The sequence below is a fragment of the Netta rufina genome (assembly GCF_964035555.1).
Source record: "Netta rufina genome assembly, chromosome: 3".
Taxonomy (NCBI): Eukaryota; Metazoa; Chordata; class Aves; order Anseriformes; family Anatidae; genus Netta; species Netta rufina.
In genome coordinates this window covers 51,889,710-51,908,270 of record NC_140125.1, presented here as the reverse complement: position 1 = coordinate 51,908,270, position 18,561 = coordinate 51,889,710, and the positions used below count along the sequence as shown (strand labels likewise).

The 18,561-nt window shown below is 34.4% G+C and overlaps 1 protein-coding gene across 1 annotated transcript in view; it reads right to left on the bottom strand.

The window, feature by feature from the left end:
* Window positions 1-18,561, bottom strand: part of ADGB (androglobin) — a gene marked incomplete at both ends in the record, with an annotated part of 117,103 nt that overhangs the window by 86,909 nt on the left and 11,633 nt on the right. Inside the window, 7 exons of the mRNA XM_084284422.1 lie at window positions 1,887-2,089; window positions 3,645-3,731; window positions 6,633-6,772; window positions 7,242-7,430; window positions 7,996-8,067; window positions 11,973-12,065; window positions 13,725-13,860. Of these exons, the coding sequence (XP_084140548.1) occupies window positions 1,887-2,089; window positions 3,645-3,731; window positions 6,633-6,772; window positions 7,242-7,430; window positions 7,996-8,067; window positions 11,973-12,065; window positions 13,725-13,860 (920 nt within the window). The remainder of the gene's footprint in view (window positions 1-1,886; window positions 2,090-3,644; window positions 3,732-6,632; window positions 6,773-7,241; window positions 7,431-7,995; window positions 8,068-11,972; window positions 12,066-13,724; window positions 13,861-18,561) is intronic.

The window sequence follows — 18,561 nt, the reverse complement described above, 5'->3', positions numbered from 1 at the left end:
CACTGTGTCAAACATTTTCGTCACATCCCTGATCTCATGTATCAGTAGTTTCCAAAACAATTTAACATAGACTTGGCCTAAGTACCCAGTGGACTCAACAGTTGCAACAGGCATTTCAATAAAAGCTTTTTCAATAAACCCCTTCAATCACTTTTTTTCCCTAATAAATAATAATTACATTGTTCTAGGCAATAGTAAATAAATAAATAGATAGATAGATAAAAGGAAAAACAGACAAACAAACATACATAACTAGCAAAGAAAATACAAGTTTTAGGAAGGAATATTAGCAAAATTATATTTGATTAAAAAAAATAAAATATTGGAAGCATTGAGCAATATAAAAGAGGATACTGTCAGGATCACTTATAAAATCACATGGATGAAAAAATATCTGCCGACCTTCAAACTCAGATTACAGAAAAATACATTTATAATTTTTAAAAATCCCAAAATTTTAATGGGTCTTCAGAACACAACTTTGAGCCTCAGAGTTGGGAGATTATTGAGCTTCACTATAATGCTGTGCTTCCCTGATTCTTAGTTGTTTCAGTTACTAATAATTCTTAAAGCTTAGGCAGGATTAAGTTTACACCATTTTCTGGGAATAAATTATAGCACCCTGTTGGATGAGTAACAGTGCTGTTCCCAGTGTTCCCTTGTTCATGTCCATTCCTAATTCTGAAATATCTTCTACACTGGTGGACAAGTCATAAGATGATAGAAAGAGTGCTTGCGAGTCTCTGACTAGTCCCTCAGCTAAGTCTCTTCAAATATTTTTATAACACTTTTGACATTAGGATTATTATTTGAGCTTCAAAGTTGAGGATTGCATTTTATTATTATTTTTTTCAAAGTCAGTGAAGAAATAGAAATTTCAGCATATGATTCTTCACAAGGGGACTGGAAGGGCAGGCTCTGATCTCTGCTGTCTGGGGACAGTTACAGGACCTGAGGGAACAACATAGAGCAGGGACAGGGAAGGGTCAGGCTGGGTGTTAGGAAAAGGTTCTGCACCCAAAGGTTAGTCAGGCACTGGGACAGGCTGCCCAGGGAATTTGTCACAGCACCAAGCCAGCTGGAGTTCAAGAAGTGTTTGGACTACGCTCAGATAGGGTTTGATTTTTGGGGGGTCCTGTGTTGAGCCAGGAGTTGGACTCGATGATCCTCATGGGTCCCTTCCAACTTGGGATGTTCTATGATTTTGTGGTTCTATGATTTGTACCTTCCAATAACAATAAAAGTGTTGTGAAATTGCATCCATGCCTCCAAGTTTAAAACAGCAACTAAGAAAACTAAGACTCAAATATAAACATTGCAGATTAATATACTGTAACAAATATGTTTTTAAGCCTAGGTTTCTTCATTTAAATGTAAATAAGATTAGCAGTTCTTGAAGAAAATTAATACCTGGTAGCATAAAGAGAAAAGTTACTGCAAATAAAAGTGCAGACAGACTTTATATTACGTACTTGTCAGTACAATCTAGAGGTGATCGCTCTTGGTAATATCCGTTATGGGTTGTACACTTTCTGGATGGTCAGAACAGTGCTGACCCAGTTGCCTTTGGGCAAACTAAACTCTCTGATTGTTATCCCTCTGCATGGAATCACTCTTCAGAGGAATGACTAACAGAGCTGAAGAACTCACTGCCAGAAAATGAAGCCTGGTTTTCATGAAAGAGTCTAATACTGCTTCTAATGAGGTCCACAGTTAAAATAAAACTTCTTTGATTTTATACCATTGCAAAATATTCAGTGAAGTAAGAAAACTGCAGACTTGCATTAGGTATAATAAAGATAGATGAATTCGAAGGCAGAGGTTATGCTAACTTTGCCCACATGCTAGCTTGACATACAAAGATAACACTACCTACAACTACAGACCTTTGCCAATTTTCTCTGCTTTCTCAGGTTTATCTGGCTGTTTATTCACAGATGAAACTTCATTTTTTAACTCTGACACTTTGGTCTCTTTACATTTTGTATCTGTCCGAGGATTATCAAGTTCTGAAGTTTCCTTGTTTGTCAACTTGAATTCTGGCAAAATCTCTTTCAAAAAGTCCCAGACTTTGTTCAAGTATCCAGGCCTTAAAAAACAAACACACGTACATATCAATGATAATGACAATTGCAATAAGATAAGAACGTGTGATCTTCATTTAGACAAAGCTATAATACAACTGACAGTCCAACTCTCTGGAAAAATGGCAGTTTTATTTTAGTAAATGAAACACACTTGCTTGACTTTGTAGATAAAAGCTATGGCAGGAAAAATTGTCGACCTCTTTGCAACTACCCTGTATAATTAATTGATTCTAGCTCTGTACATTAAAAATCTCTTCCTGACTTTCAAACAGGATTTCTCTATCTATTTCAACACCAGGAGTTCTATGCCTCTGCCCCTGACTCCACCGGCTACAACAGAGTTTTCATAGGACCTGACAGTTGTTGCTGTGCTATTTCTTCACAGAAAGTCAGTGATTCTTGAAATAACCTAAAACTGAATGAATCATTCATGGCCATAAATAAATTGCAAGCCAATTGCATGAAACATTCTTTGTACAATAAAATTATTAATTGTACAACAAGCTAAAGTCATCTTTATACTTTGTTGCAAAGATTCTGTGGCATTCTCTGGCACTCACATTTCTTAGTGCAAGCAAGTTAAATTTTGCAATAACTGCCAGATTTGTTGATACTGTTTTTTGTTGTTGCTATTTTAAAAATAAACTACATAAAGAAACAAAATTAAGATTGCTGAGATTTCTAAGTCCATGGGCTACAGACACACTACTGTAATACCCAAATACATCAAAGACTTAAGTTGCAAGAATAACTTGGGACATAAAATTATAATTGTGGAAATAAGAGCTAAAATAAAGCATGAATAAACTTATTTAATATTGAAATGTTTTTATAAATAAACAATCCTGAATAAATTATATATAAACCAAGCTTGTATCTATTTATTTGTTAACGTGTTCATCAAAAGGTAAAAAATGCCATTAAAAAAAAAAAAATATATATATATATTTAGATGTGTACCTCATTCATTCAGCAAAAATAATGTCAAGCGGAAAAAAAAAAAAAGAAAAAAAAATTGAATGGACTTAACACATAGGAAACAAGAAAAAATATTATTATAGGTTGGAATTTTATTTGGAGGAATAAAAGCATAACAACTGTTCCAATTTAAAATGTGAAAACACCTCACCAGCTGAAGTTGATTACTTCCAATTCATGTAATATATTTTCTATAGTACATTCTAATATAATAATACTAATCATACTAATACACATAGTTATTAGTATTACTGCCAAACATTTTATATCTGTATGCTAGAACAACACAGGCTTCTCTAACCCTGATTTCACCACAGGGTTCAATATTAATTCAAAATAAATTAATTTGAAGAACAATCAGCAGCAGCTTAACATGATAAACAGCTTTACAATCATCTGCATGACCTACAAATAAAAACACTAAAAAAAATGCTTTCCTAGAAGGCAAGTTCTAGAATTAAAACCTTACATTCTGCAAAACTGATGCTAAAGGACTTGCACGGCGCAGCTTTATTTTACATAATGTTTTACGGAAGTAAATATTTAACGTTATGAAAAATGTTTAATAGAAGAACTTACTGGAGAGGAATAACTTCTGGTATCCATCCAGTCAGTGCATGTAGAACTGTAAATTCCTCCAGCTCTCTTTTTCCATTTTCTTGTGTACTGTAATACAAAAACTACCATTACACAGAAATATAATATAACCAACTCATCATATCTTGTAGTCTATGTTGCTTTCTGTAGAAGCAGTACAAGGCCCAAACAGAAAATAAGACTGCTGAAAAACAAGTTTTAATGGTAATTTTAGTTTTCCAATTTATAGCTGACTACTAGACTAAAAATTCAAGTTTGCTGCTGTGCCTTTGCATCATGCCCATCATAGCGTTCCCACTTGTACAAAAGCAGTTTCAGTATGGTTAGCAAGCATCTTATGTATACATGCATGAAGTAGAGACTCTTTCTCTTTTTGCAGGGTTGTTTTTTTTGGTGGGTTTCAAATCCCACCAGACCCATGGGGGATTTGAATCTAGAACTTCCCTTTCCTGAAGAGCTGCTCCAAATCCCAGATTATTAACAGTTGGCAGTATTTCCAGTATATCACAGTCAACTCTCTCAAATGGATATAGTTTCCTACTCTCTGGAAATAATTCTGTAAGAAGATCCTGAGAGGGCCAAGGCTAAAAGTGCAAGCACCCAGCCATTCTTGTGCTCTGGAGAAACGTTGGATTTCAAATGCTCTCCAGCAGAGTTTACAGGCAGCTATAGGCAACTCCCTGGTCAATGTGGAAATACTCTAGATCATTCTTTTGACAAAAATGACTGTTGATATAACCAGAACAGGAAGGCTTAACTATCCAGCTCAGTATTTGAATTCTTTTCTGAAGTTTAATAATTTAAACACCTGGTGGTCATTACTCGTCTCACAGGAACCTGTGGCCCTAATTGCCAATTGATTGTACCATGGGCCAATTTCCAGGTCACTTTTTTGCAAGTGGATCACCACACAGCCCACAACAGCAGCACTAAAAGCAAAAGTGTCAGAAGTATCTTATAATACTCTATTTTCCATACTGCATTTTAAAAGCTTTATTTCTTTTAGGTCAAGCATCTCTAAATAATACGTTGCTTTTCTAATAAATGCTGCAAAACATTCTGCAAGCTTAATATATATATATAACTATATCATATATTCATATCTATAACGTTTACTTTTGTTACCGTTTAAAATAAAAGCTCTTATATGTCTCACGTTTGAATTTGTACATTTTGTCATTTGAAAGAATATGTAACATTAATGTATTAAAATATACCTAATCAAAAGAAATACCTAGCAAAGCACAGAAAATAACCTGGTACACGAAGTAAGTAATTGAACTCCTATAACACTTACAGGTCTGATAAATCTTAAACATAAGGTATAATACACAATACCTGGCCCTCTAAATATACTCTTCATAAAAATGCACAAAAAATAAAGACTGTAATTTATACTGTACTTCATGATGAAAAACATCACTGCTTTCCCTCTTTATTCTAGTCAAAAGTACTAATAATTGTAAGGATCATGTTGAATTAAAAAGAGTATAATTTTAAGAATTTTAAATTACACTGAACCCCTTTTTTATTTTTCCAAAGCATATTTTCCTCTCTTGTAACAATGATCTTGAGTGCCTCTTTCCTCTTCTACATTCTGTTTCCACTGTGAGTCTATTCTCTTTTAAAGGTGAGCTGGAGCAGAAACCCCATCAGAATGTATTGCAGCTCCTCTTCAGCTGGGGGAATGAGATTTTCTTTCCTGCCTTTGAAAACAGGATCCCCCTTTGCCTGTCCCAGAGGGGGGCAAATATTCTGTCTCTGCAGTCCTTTATCTCTTTCACTTTGAAAGTATGTGACTGTCCTGGTTCCAGTTAGAACAGAGTTAATTTTCTTCCTAGTAGCTGGTAGAATGCTATGTTTTGGCTTAGGATGAGAAGAGTGCTGATAACACCCCAATGTTTAATTGTTGCAGACCAGTGCTTATACTAAGCCAAGGACATCTCAGCTTCTTGCTCTGTCCTGCCAACGGGCATACAATGATGATAGTAGTACTACTACTAATAATATGTACAAACAAGTGATGCACAATGCAATTGCTCACCACCCACTGACCGATGCCCAGCCTAACCCTGAGCAGTCCGGCCCCCTCCCCTGGCTAGCCACCCCTATATATTGTTTAGCATGACGTCAGATGGTATGGAATACCCCTTTGGCTAGTTTGGGTCACCTGTCCTGGGTCTGTCCCCTCCCAGGTCTTACTGCACCCCCAGCCTGCCTGTTGGCAGGACAGAGCAAGAGGCTGAGATGTCCTTGGCTTAGTATAAGCACTGCTCTGCAACAATTAAACATTGGGGTGTTATCAGCACTCTTCACATCCTAAGCCAAAACATAGCATTGTACCAGCTACTAGGAAGAAAATCAACTCTGTCCTAACTGAAACCAGGACAGTGACAGTCCCAATAGGACAACCATCAAGGACACTAAAGATTACCATCTTCAGTCCTCTTGGATCAGGCTCCATTATATTCTCTTCTCTTCCAATTTGTAAAGGCATTTTCTAGCAACTTATTTTAATTCTAAATTTAACTAGTAGCTGGATGTATCAAAAACGTATTTTGTTTCTACTGTATTTTCTTATAAACATGCAATATATTAATCGTCCATACCACCTGAAGCACTACTGTGTTAAAATGTCTTGTCTATTGCCATTTGGCAGAAAACCACATGTGAAGCCTTTGGAAATAATGGAAAAGAAATAAAGCAGATAGAGAGGTAACTTTTTTTTTTTTTTCCCCAAAAGTTTTAGGTGCATGAATACACAGACACGTTTAAAAAGGAAAAACTCTGCCTTCCTTATCCACAGAGACTCTTGTTTTACTGATTTACTTCATCAGCATTCACAAAAGCGTGTATTTCTTATTACAAAACTTTTAGTAAAATACATTTTCCACATATACTAAAACAGTTCTCTTTTCAAATTCCACGTGACTTCACAAAATAAACTGAAAGTGAGCTGACTAAACATACCTAGTATTTGCCAGCTTAATGATAGCTTTGGACAGCAGCATTGGCCAAAGTTCAATTTGAGAGGTTGTAGCTGGTAGTAACAAATTATCTTCTTCATCGAAAGGCATAGTATCATCGACGGTGATCTTTCTCCAGCACCCCTAAGGTGGAAGGGGAAAAAAAAAAAAAAAAAAAAAGAAAAGAAGAGTACTTTGTATGTTTTCCCAAGAATCCAATTCTACTGCACTTTGATTTACATTACAGAAAGCTTTAAAACAAGTACTCATATAATATCTAAGAAACACTGAAACAGTAGTAATATCATTTTATTCTTTTTTTTTTTTTCAGAGATTAATTGCAGCTATTCTACTTAACCTGCAAAAATAATTTTGTCTTACTAAGTGACAACTGTGTTTTATTAGGTTCTATGTTGTACAAAAATCACATACACTGTACAATGAATCGTCATTAACAGGCATCAACAATTTATCAACACAATTTTGTTTGTATCAATTTGTCAACACAATTTTGTTTGTATATCTTTTCAGTAATTACAAATACTTCTCCTAACCATTAAAATTTGCCACACTAGCTGCACAGAATTTTAGATTGCTGAAAGTAAATACTCACCATCCAATAAAGTTTCACTATGTATTTGCCATAGCTATTGTATAGAGGCATGTGTCCCTTAGTAGCTTTACATAAGGCATAAATATGTTCCCATGGTTTCCAAAATACCGTGGATGTTCCATTAGTTAAGTCCTTTCCATTATACATCCTCCAGACTGCACATATTTCACTTATAATCCATCTCATCATCTGAAAACAGAAATATGTAAAAAAAAATTTACTTACATCTTCCAAGAAAATAAAATCAAGTTATATTACAATGATGAAAGAATAAAATAGCTTCTGTTTTAAAGGAAGGAGTGACATAAAAGCTATGATTCATGCAAAAGAAAATAATAATTTAAAAAAAATACTGGCACAATTTTTCTTAAAATCATATCTATCTACAATGACACGAAACCTTCTGTAAATAGGTAAAAACACAATAGAAATGATGCTGCTTATCATTTACCAAAGAAAAATGGGTACATGTGATTTCATATTATAACAAATTTTTAACACATGAAATACAAGTTTTAACTAATAATGCTTCAGAGTGTGCTTTTCTAACATACAGATTATGGATGTATGCTACAGTTTTAAAAGTAATACCAGGCTTTCTTACATGTAAAATGGTATATATGAACAAGAATAAGAATAATTTTTACTACAACAAACTTGAAATAAAATAAATTGGTGGTTCTGTGGACAGCAAAGATTAAAAAGACATGAGAAGAAGAAATAAATAAACAGATATTCACACATTTCTACCTACCTCACTACAAAATAAATGTTCATTTCCTAAAAAAAGATCACATGAGTTTTCATTTTTGACCACCATAGGAATCTAGGAGAAAGTAAATTAGTTAAAAGTCCATAGATAAATTATCAGGAAAAAAATGAAATGAATTTCATGTTAGTGACATAAAAAAACTAGATGTTTTGCATGATATTTGCAAACTCAAGGTTTTCGGTTTACAAATCTTTTACCTGACTTGGTATTTCTTAAAAGTGTCAAAATACAGATGTTCAGAATTCAAAGGAATCATTATTCTTACCAAAAGATTTAAAAAATATCAAATGAAATAAATACATAACTATATAAATTGAAATTTCCTCAAATTTTTCATAGTATTAGCAGTTCTGCACTTCAATAGTGATCATAATGTTGTGATTTCCTTGGCCCTCCACCTAGGTTCAAAGGATCTTTTAGAAGTATGGTTTGCTTGTTTTCTTAACGTCTTACTGAATGCTAAAAGTTTGTCCAACTTTGATACTGCAAGGGGCAATACAGTACCATCAAAGAGCAGAAAACAAATTTGCCTAAGATTACTTTTCCTCATAGGTGCAGGTTTGAACTAATTAGATTAAAGTTCTAATTCTAAGAATTTTCCCTCCAGCCAGGCTGACAGGTGTCTGGCATCTTTCTTTTCTGATTCCCTTACACCATGCATTTGGCCTAGGAACACAACTCACTTAATTGTCTGTGCCGCTTTATCTATTACTCTCTATGCCTGTGACACACAATAGTTTAGCAATTTGAGAATGGAAATATTTTAGGCTAACTAAATTCATTAGTTCATTAGAGCAAAACAAGGATGAATCTTAATTTCCTGTGACATGCAGTAGCCTAGACTTTTTTTATTACCCTTTTCTGGTCTTATATTCTATGATAAAGATCATTTAAAATCATTCTGTTAAATATGAATGCAAGTTTTTCTTGTGGAGTAAGAAATTCCATAAGAAAAACTCGCATTCATGTTTAACAGAATAATTTCAAATACATTATCAAGGAGAAAGTGCAACATAATTATTTTCAAGTCAGTGTTATCAAAAGTCATTACAAATAATTTGCAAATATATTTTAAATATAAAAAATGCAATGTATTTTTGAAATATGCTTAAGTTCTACAAAACAACCTGAAGGACCATCTATGCTCCCAGCTCTTTAATTGCAAAGACTCACTACAAGAGGTCAGAAAGATAATTCACAAAGACCTAAGTTATCAACTTAATGATTTATTTTGCAAACAGACTTTACTGATTTTTATTTACTTTCTCTTTTCTCTACTGTCAAGATATGATAAAGAAAATGGTTAATGAAAAATTTTATACTTCATACATTTTGTATACTTAACACTAAATAACTAAATAAATTGTATTCATTTATTAATCACAAGATATTTATGATATGTTTCCAAGTATGACATTACTGTGTGCAATTAAGGCAGGAAATTAAAATATATCAGGTTTCCATAGTCATCACTCATTATGTGGTCACAGTTATCTTTAGGATAATTTACCTAAAAGTAGTGTGCAAGAACTTCAGTTTAAATTAAAGAGCGAGGGTTAGAACAAGATGGCTAAACCAATTCAACGATTTGCTGTTGTTAAAAGGAGTTGTTCTATGTTGTCCCTTCTTTTTCCTCATTTACTTTGACCCCCAATTAGTTGTTTCAGTCCATTAAACCAAGAGACAATAATACATTTCTTTCTGCCCCCACTCCTCCCCTTTTGTGTGGATGTTGGTGGGGTGGGGAGGGATAATAACTGAGTTTTCTGTTTCTTCTATAGCAAGCTGACTGGCTCATCAGAAGTGGATGAACATTAGACAGAGGACCACTTTCCCAAAACTTAGTTGTTTTTTTCTCCTAATAGTAACACATGTTTTCAAGAGTTCAACTCAAAATATAATTACAGATATTTTTTAAGCAACAATATTCATGTCTGAATTCAGTCTTTGTAACACCAGTAGAAATATAAGCATTAGTCAGTATGAACACTGACTTTATTAAATCTTTAGACATTAGGAGGAAATTCTTCACTGTAATGATAGTGAGGCACTGGAAAAGGTTGCCCAGAGAAGCTGTGGATTCACCATCCCTGGAGGTGTTGGAGGTGTTCAAGGCCACGTTGGATGGGGCTTTGGCCAACCTGATCTAGTGGGCGACATCCCTGCCTATAGCAAGGGGTTTGGAGTTAGATGACCTTTAAGGTGCCTTCCAATATGAGCCATTCTATGATTCTATGATTAACTACATTACATGTAGTTTTGATGACTGTCACTTGCGTACAGAGTTTTCTTTACATAAGCAGTTTAGAAGTAATAGGATTGTAATTTATCAAACTAAATATCTCTGTGCCTCTCATCACTTAGTGGTGGTTACAGCTTGACTCTTTCCTTAACACACTAAATAGCATTGTTTACTCTTTATTTCTAGTTACTTATAGATTAGGCAGTAACATATATCATCTTAATAGTATTTCATCACTTGAAGTTAGCATTAATATTGAATAACTTACAATATTCCTAGTAATCATAACTACTTGATCCAAAATATGTTGTATTAAAACAACAAACACCAAAGTTTTAGTCAGGTCTTAAAGAAAGTAATTGCTTTCTTCACGGTGCTCTAAAGATAGTCTAAAAGCTATTTTTAATACAGATACATGTTTCCATGGCTTTCTGGGCTGCCAGCTCTCCTGCCCTTATCCTTCAGATCCCTCTACTCAGTTTATGTATGTTGGCAGCATTTCTCATCCAATCTTTTGGTCTTGTCAATTACTCCCCTGACTTCTCCTCCCATTCCTCCATTAAAAATGAATCTTGGAGCTGCTTAGTGTTTAGCTAATAAGAAATAAAACTGACAAGCTGACAAAAGGAAAACTGACAAGACTAAAAAAAAGTTTTAATGGTGGTCACAGTGTTTAAAAACTTCAACATTTAATCTAAAGAAAAAAAATGTTTAAACCTTAAGATTAGCAACAGCACTGAAGAACACTCCAACCTTTAAAATGGTAGGCTGCTTATTTACTTTGCAATTCATTTTAAAAAGAAAGTGAAGAAGAGCTTTGCACAATTTTAAAATGTTATGTTTACCTTCCAGACAAGTACTGTCAAAGATGTGGACATGTTCTGAATGCATACTGGAGAAATGCAATATTTAAGGTGGGAGAGTGAGAAAAAGTATTGTATTTCTGGTAAAGCTAGTCCATAGTTTCAGGATAGATATTTACTTCATATGTCTGTTCAAGATGCCTTAGCTGGAACAAAGGGAACTTGATTTGCCATAACACTGATTTTTAAAAGTAAGAAAACAGGAACACGAAGAAAAACAGGAAGACATCTCTCTCACCAGGTGTCTTCTAAATGAACATGGAAGGAAAAAAAGCAAAGCAGAGTTGGAAGGGTACACTACCATGATGTCTTGCACCAGGAGGTGCTGGTGCACTCAGCCTGTAAAGTTTCATTTAACCTTCTATTTATTAGAGTTAACACTATAAAGGAAGTGATTAAGACCTTTAAGGTCCCTCCCAACCCAAGCTGTTCTATGTTTCTATGCTGAGAAGATATGCAGCAGCAAACAGGCCTCTTCTCCACGCACAGCACGCTGTGCAGACCTCCCCTGTAGAATGGGTTACTCCATTTTGGTGTTATTGACCTGTTATAGCATTTTAGCTCTTACAGGTCTTTCTTACAAGCTCTGTTCATCACTTCTATCATCAAGCAGAAGGGATATCCACACTTCTTGCTGCCCTTCTAGATAAAGGCAAGAACATGCAGGTGGCTGATATCAAGTGGGAGATGCCTACCAACTCCTCTGTTTCAATGTGCTGGCTGAGCTTGTCCTACAGTCATGTTGTGCCTGCAGCACAGTGCAGCAGAGGCCAGGGCCCATGCAGGTTAACCACTGTACAGATCACCATCTCCTGGGTGCACAATGGTCCACTCCAATCTTGCTAGTTTCTTACCTTATTTGTTAAAAACTCCTGTGGCCGTTTCCAAGAATGCACTTTTAATGAGGCTGGCAATCCTATTTTTCCTTCAGGATCATCAAAGACATGCTATATAAAATATGCATAAAAAAAGAACACTTTTTAAAACTAATTATACTGTTGTATCTTTCACAATATTTAAAATAATTCATTGTTCACATGATAATTCACTTCAGGGTAAGAATGACATTAAAAGGTATTAATAGTTTCTATAACTCTGAACTGAAACAGTGTGAAGTCCAAACTGAGAATTCAGAAAAAAAAAAGCTGATTATATTATTCAGAGAGAGCTATGTGGTCTGCACTGTCTAACCAGGTCTATATGAAATGTTTTCCTTCTTTCTCACCATTGAGAAAAATTTCCACAAAACCTTTATAAGGTTTTAATTCAGACACCTTTCTACCAAATTATTTCTAAATACTTTTCTAACTCACTATTTCTCAATTTTATTTTTTTTTTAAACTGAAGACTGAAATTAAATTCCTAAAGCAATATTTACACACCAACAAAGCAGACTCCAAGCATTTAAAACTGCCATGGAAATCAAAGAGAGATATAATTATACAGCCTCAAGAATTAGCCCGTTAAAGGAAGGGCTTCATATACTTTTCAAATTTCCATTTCCAAAGTGATACTTCTCTGCATAAACAGAAGGCATCAGGATATACAACACCTGTTTACTTAATAGCACAGTGTAGGATGAGGCTCTGATACTGCTTGCATTGACTGAGAAACTAATTTACGTGGTTAGTGCATTCTACTTGTGTCTGGATTTTTAAATAAGTTTTAGGCGTATTATCCTTTTCTGTGTGTTTCATAGCCCATACTATGTACTACTGATCTTCTACAGACCAACTGAAAAAGAGTTTCTAGGGTGGAAAACATTTGATGTTTTAAGTACTTACTGATTAAAGGAAAGCTAAAGAAAATATATCTCAAAATCATAAAACAAAAAACAAACAAACAAAACAAAAAAACAACAAAAAAAAAAAAAAAACAAGCAATATAAAACCAAACCAAAGTCCCCCAAACAGTATTTTCCCACGTTTTTTCTTGCTTGCTTCATTGTGTAAGTTCCTTCAACATACCAATCTGCAACGAAATATTTAAAGTACACAAAGGAAGCAAAATCAGTTTGAAGAATTAAAAATCCAGATGAGGCTCAAACATGGTTCCAAAATTGGAAAGACTTAGGATTTTTTTTTTTCTGCATATGGTAGGTGATTTGCTATACACAATATAACTGTATCACCTCAAACTGTTCTCTGCACTCTGGAACTGCAGTGTTTCACATGTCCACAAACTGAGGCATGCAGAAGAAAAGAGATCAACTTGCATTTTTTCCCCATAAAAACTTTGCAAAGATGGATGCATCAAGCTTTTTTGCCCCCAAAAACTGCAAAGAGTTTGCTCCAGCCTGTTAGGACAGTCTGGCTTCTTCCCAAATCCCCAGTTTTAATTATGTTATGAAATAGGTCTGGGGGTTTGGGGTTTTTTAAACCATTAATGTGCTAATAGTGCACACTTACATTAACAGATGCAACAATGAAACAATGCACAATGCATTTAGTTTATGCATTTAATTTGGTAGGCAACTATTTAAATTTAATGAAAAATGAAGTTGGAAATGAATATACTTATCAATGACAATTATTTTGAGTTATTGAGAAATTAAAGAGGTACAAAAACCCACATGGTAAAAAGAAGTGCATTTGTGTCACACTTACTGAAATAGGACTTTTTCCAGATTTTTCTTTCTCTTTTCCAACTTTTCCAGCATCCCATTTTTCTGCATTCATGTCAGCTTCATTCCATTCTGGCCAAATAGGAAATCTTGAATTACCTACTTGATACGTAGATGTCCTGGGAAACAACCAGAGAAATGAATAAAAATGAACAGTATATAATGCAAACACAGTAGAAAGATTTTAATCAAATAAGATATTATTTTTTAACATAATATAATAAAAATAGTGTTAGTAATTACAATACTTTTTGTCACTAAGATAAGCGAAATGGGTATAAACCAACACAAATACTTTGTATGAGGAATTCTGCAGAAGTAAATGGGACAGCTGAAGAACAAAAACAGAACCCTAGGGCTCAGTTTCCTGTAACTGGTAAGTAACTGGTGCTCTGTTCTTTTTGTTCATTTGTTTGTTTTTGCCTTTTTGTTTGTTTTGTTGTTTTGTTTTTGTTTTTTGTTTTTATTTATTTGTAATCTGGTAGTGCACCATTCTTCCTATTTCATACATTCCTCAAATATTTTCCATTTCTACATTGGTGTATAAAATTAGAAAAAAAAAATACTCTCTTTACCAGCCTCCCCCTGAAAAAGTTACGTCACGTATAATCTTGCTTGGCATTAGATAAAAATGCATCAGCACTCACTGTCTCCATGACTGTACTTTGGAAGTTCAGAAACAAACAAACAAACAAAAACAGAGATTCCACCATATCAATGACTTCTTCAAGCTTTTTGGCTAATTATTTGCATATGGATATATTGAGGTTTTTGTTGTTGATGTTCTTTCAGAGATTGCTGTCATTTCTTAACAGAAAGTTAGCAAAGGTGACACTTTTTGCATCTAAAGCTTGTGTGGGTTTTACTTGCTCTAAGGTTCTACTTGCTCTAATAGGTATAAGGCTTTATACCTATTAAACCTTCTTCCTAGATTTCCAGGTCTGTTAAGATCTGCTTTGTATTGTCATCCTAAGAAAAAAATACAGATGTTTTGATGGACGTAGTACATCGTATTGGGATCTCTAGCTTGGGATCGAGATGCAAAATTGAACTTAAGTTTTGATTGGCTTAATTACTACTCAGCAGCCATGCTAGTTACCATGTACGCATCTGCTAACTTCAGTTGTGCACTGATTTGTGTGTGTGCTTAAAGCATATTTTGGAGAACTAAAAGACTGAGCATTGGCATCTGAACAGCAACTATTAAACTGTTAAACAAACCAGCCATTGTATCTGTAGTATGATACATTTAAGTGGTATGGTATGATTTGATGTTTGCATGCTAGTTTTTCTGTAGATACAATGATTGTGATATCTGTCTTCATTCAATTCACTCTATTAAAATTTATTTATCTATCTCCACAGTGGGATATATGTTGCTAACTGTCCACAGGCCAACGCTTCATCCCATATTAGTGCTCCACATGGTTGTTCTAGATAGTCACCAACATTACTGGTAGCATGTCCTAAAGATTAAAAAATAAACCACAAATCAGATCATAACAATACCCCAATAGAATACCAAATCAATTTAATTCTCATCATTTTCATTTTATCTCTTGGACACTGTTGCTACCCTAGAGTTAAAGCTGCAAATCTTTTAACTTGCATTAAATACTGTCTACTATTTTCATGAAATGTTAATAACCATCATACTCTAGAGCATAGTTTCAATCAGATCCCAGAAAATACACTACTAACCACATACCTGCTATCACCTTGACCTTACTTCTTGGGATGGTCAATAATTAATATAAATGATTCAGTAACAGGACATGATATTTAGGTAACTAATACTTGGTAGGACAGTGAATGAGGCTCAGAGCTGAAACTTTTACCCTTTTATCTCTTATCACTCTTCTGGATGCTCTGAACTCCTCAATATGTACAGAAGAACAATGTGAAGGAAAAGATGGAGATAAGGAATGTCGCATCTCATATTCCCAGTTGGGAACTAATGTTGAGACACAAAGAGATGAGAATGTTGGACTCTTTCCAGGAAAAGGTAAAGAAAAATGAGTCCCTTCCCTTGGATTGCTTGAGCAGCTGGAAAGAAAAATTTCTGGCCTCAGTAAAAAATTTAATTGGGAAAAAGGGCAGAGAACAAACAGATGGTTCATATTCTCCTCCAAAAGTCCCCTGGGAGGAAAGCTGCTGAACTTTTTTCTTAATCTCTTCAAAACCCAAAGGAAAAAGAATAAATAAATAAATAATAATAATAATAAATTCTGAAAACTTTAACTATGGTAGTAAGTGGTTTTAAACTCTAATCACTGAAATGGTTTTTCAAAAGTAGCATCTGAACACCTCTGATACTCATGGTGGAAGCTATGGCAACACCCAAGTTCACAAGGATCTGGAAAGCATATGAGAACTTTTAACCAAGTATCAGTAACTCCACTGCAAAATGATTTGCTCCTTTTCGTCATACATATTGCCATTCTTCAGAAGAAGAATGAGTAGAATTAGTTACGATAAGATGATCTAATAAGCACCAAGGGCAATACAGTTATTACTATTAATACAGTAAGCAGTAATTCCAAAATAAAACCAAAATATGCATGTGTTATTTATAGTAACTTTATTTTTACATCAGACAGGGGAGGCAAGACTTAAAGGACTTTGTAGAAAAAATTACACTAGCCTAAAAGTTCAGAGCTTTCATGGATGGGGGAAAGAATCAAGGCATGGCCGCAGTTCAGGTACAAGGAGCAGAATAAATAATTGTAAGGCATCTAAGGTGTAATGACATTTGCTTGTAAAACCTATGACAACAGGTTTTGTATCACTTCACTTTTGTCTTCTGAGGTGAGCCTCATCCAGGATTTTTTCCTTCAAAAGTACAGTGTTCAGCGTGAAGCTAGATCAAACTGTAGAAGATTAAAGTGATACTAAAAAGAAAAGATGAATACCAAGTGATTATATTTTATAGGCATGTCATTTTTAAAGGAGTTTTTTAATGTGTCACTACTTTGAAGTGTAATATGCTCATTTCTAAATGTAGCCAACATCCTTGTAGTTGTCAGATGAACAAGTAGACTTAAGTAATTTGCCAAGAATGAGACTATTTCAAATACTTCTGCAGATTTGCTAAGAGAGTGTTCATGAAGCCTCACATTCAACCTTGTGAGAGAGAAATCTGGATTTTTTCTTATTTTAATTTGCCTGTATGTTAATGGGAGGTGAGATGGTAATTCTTGGTTTGCTTTCCAGGCTCTAGAGGGGGGAAAAAATGCTATGTGCCAAGTCTCTTGCCCCAGTTGTACAGGTGTTTCCTTGAGATTTTTTCAAAGAAGCATGGTAGAAAGGTACAAAGTATTAGTGTAGAAGCATTATGTGTTTCAAAACTTATTTTTGAGTTTGCTGTCTGTATTTTCAGCTTAATTCCATTTGTTGCCCTATAAATATTGTTCAAATTTTGGTCTTTAACATTTTAAAATATCAGCTGAATTTCTTACAAAGTCTGGATCAGTTCTTATGAATAAAATTTAGACTTTTGATATTTTTGCTCTTGATTCTACAGAGCTGTCAAAAAGTTTTTATATAGAATGAAAAAAAAAAAAGGCAAAAAAAAAACCCTATTTAGCATATTTGAAAAATGCACTTGATAATGAAAGGTATTAGATGGCCTGCAAGTCATTCATCTGCCAGCCTTTCATATGCTGCCCACACTAGAGGTCAGGTAAAATTTTAAAAACATTCTTCAATTATATATATATATATATATATATATATATATATATATATAAATTTACATTCCAAGAGCAGAACACTGAAGAATAAAATCAAGAGTTGCCTGCCAAAGCAGAAACCTTGTAATATCTAGCTCTTAAATAAGCATTTTTAATGAAGAGAGACAAAAGTATTTTGTTGAGGATGGCTTTATCATACTCACTTTTAGAGATGATATGATATACCAAGACAAAGCTAGAGTCATAGCAAGTCCTTGTAAGAAGAGTGCCTGTTTCAGGTGACAATTCCAGTCAAGAGAGTTGATCTCTGACTAATTTTTCCAAAGTTGTTGACTCTGGGATGTGCTGCAGATGTGAATGATGTCAGCTGAACTAAATACCTAGTTTCAAACAGTGGAGGTGACAGGTCAAGTGAAACGAGTGCAAACTAACATGGGCACCAAGAGGTCATAGCTGCGTCTTGTAGTCTGTCAACATCTACATCCATTTTGCAGATAAAATTTCTGTTTGATCAATGCACTGTCCTTCCAGCTAGCAGCAATTGATTACAGCTTATATAGTTCTGTTAATGATAACGCTTCAGGGTCATGAGCTGCCTGTCATTATGATAGATCTATAAGGATCTCTGTTCAAGGATAGTCAAGGAAGGCAAACCAAATATTAGAAGACATTAGGAGCAGGATGCCCAATATTTGAGAACAGTATAATGCCACTTAGGATATTATGGCTTTTGCATGAAATATTGATTGTTTCCAGCTGCCCTAACAATGTAACCAAAACTTTGGAAATTCAGTGACAGGCAACAGTTCAGAGAATGGAGGAATTATAAAGTGTAAATGTACCAAATAATAAATAGTATAGACAAGAGTGAATTATTTATCTGTTCTCATGACAAAAGAAAAATAATATATATAACATAAAACACAGCAAATTTAATATCAATAAAAGGAAAACACCTGACCACTCAAAATATTTAGCCTGCAGAACTCCTTCGCACCAGATGCAACTCAGGAGAGAATAATAATGTATGTTTACTGGAAAAGCCTATCTTGCATAGCACATACCTCTGTCAAGCTCAGGACAACAAAGGAAAAACATCCCTTAGTCCCTTTCCATCAGAGCTCTGTG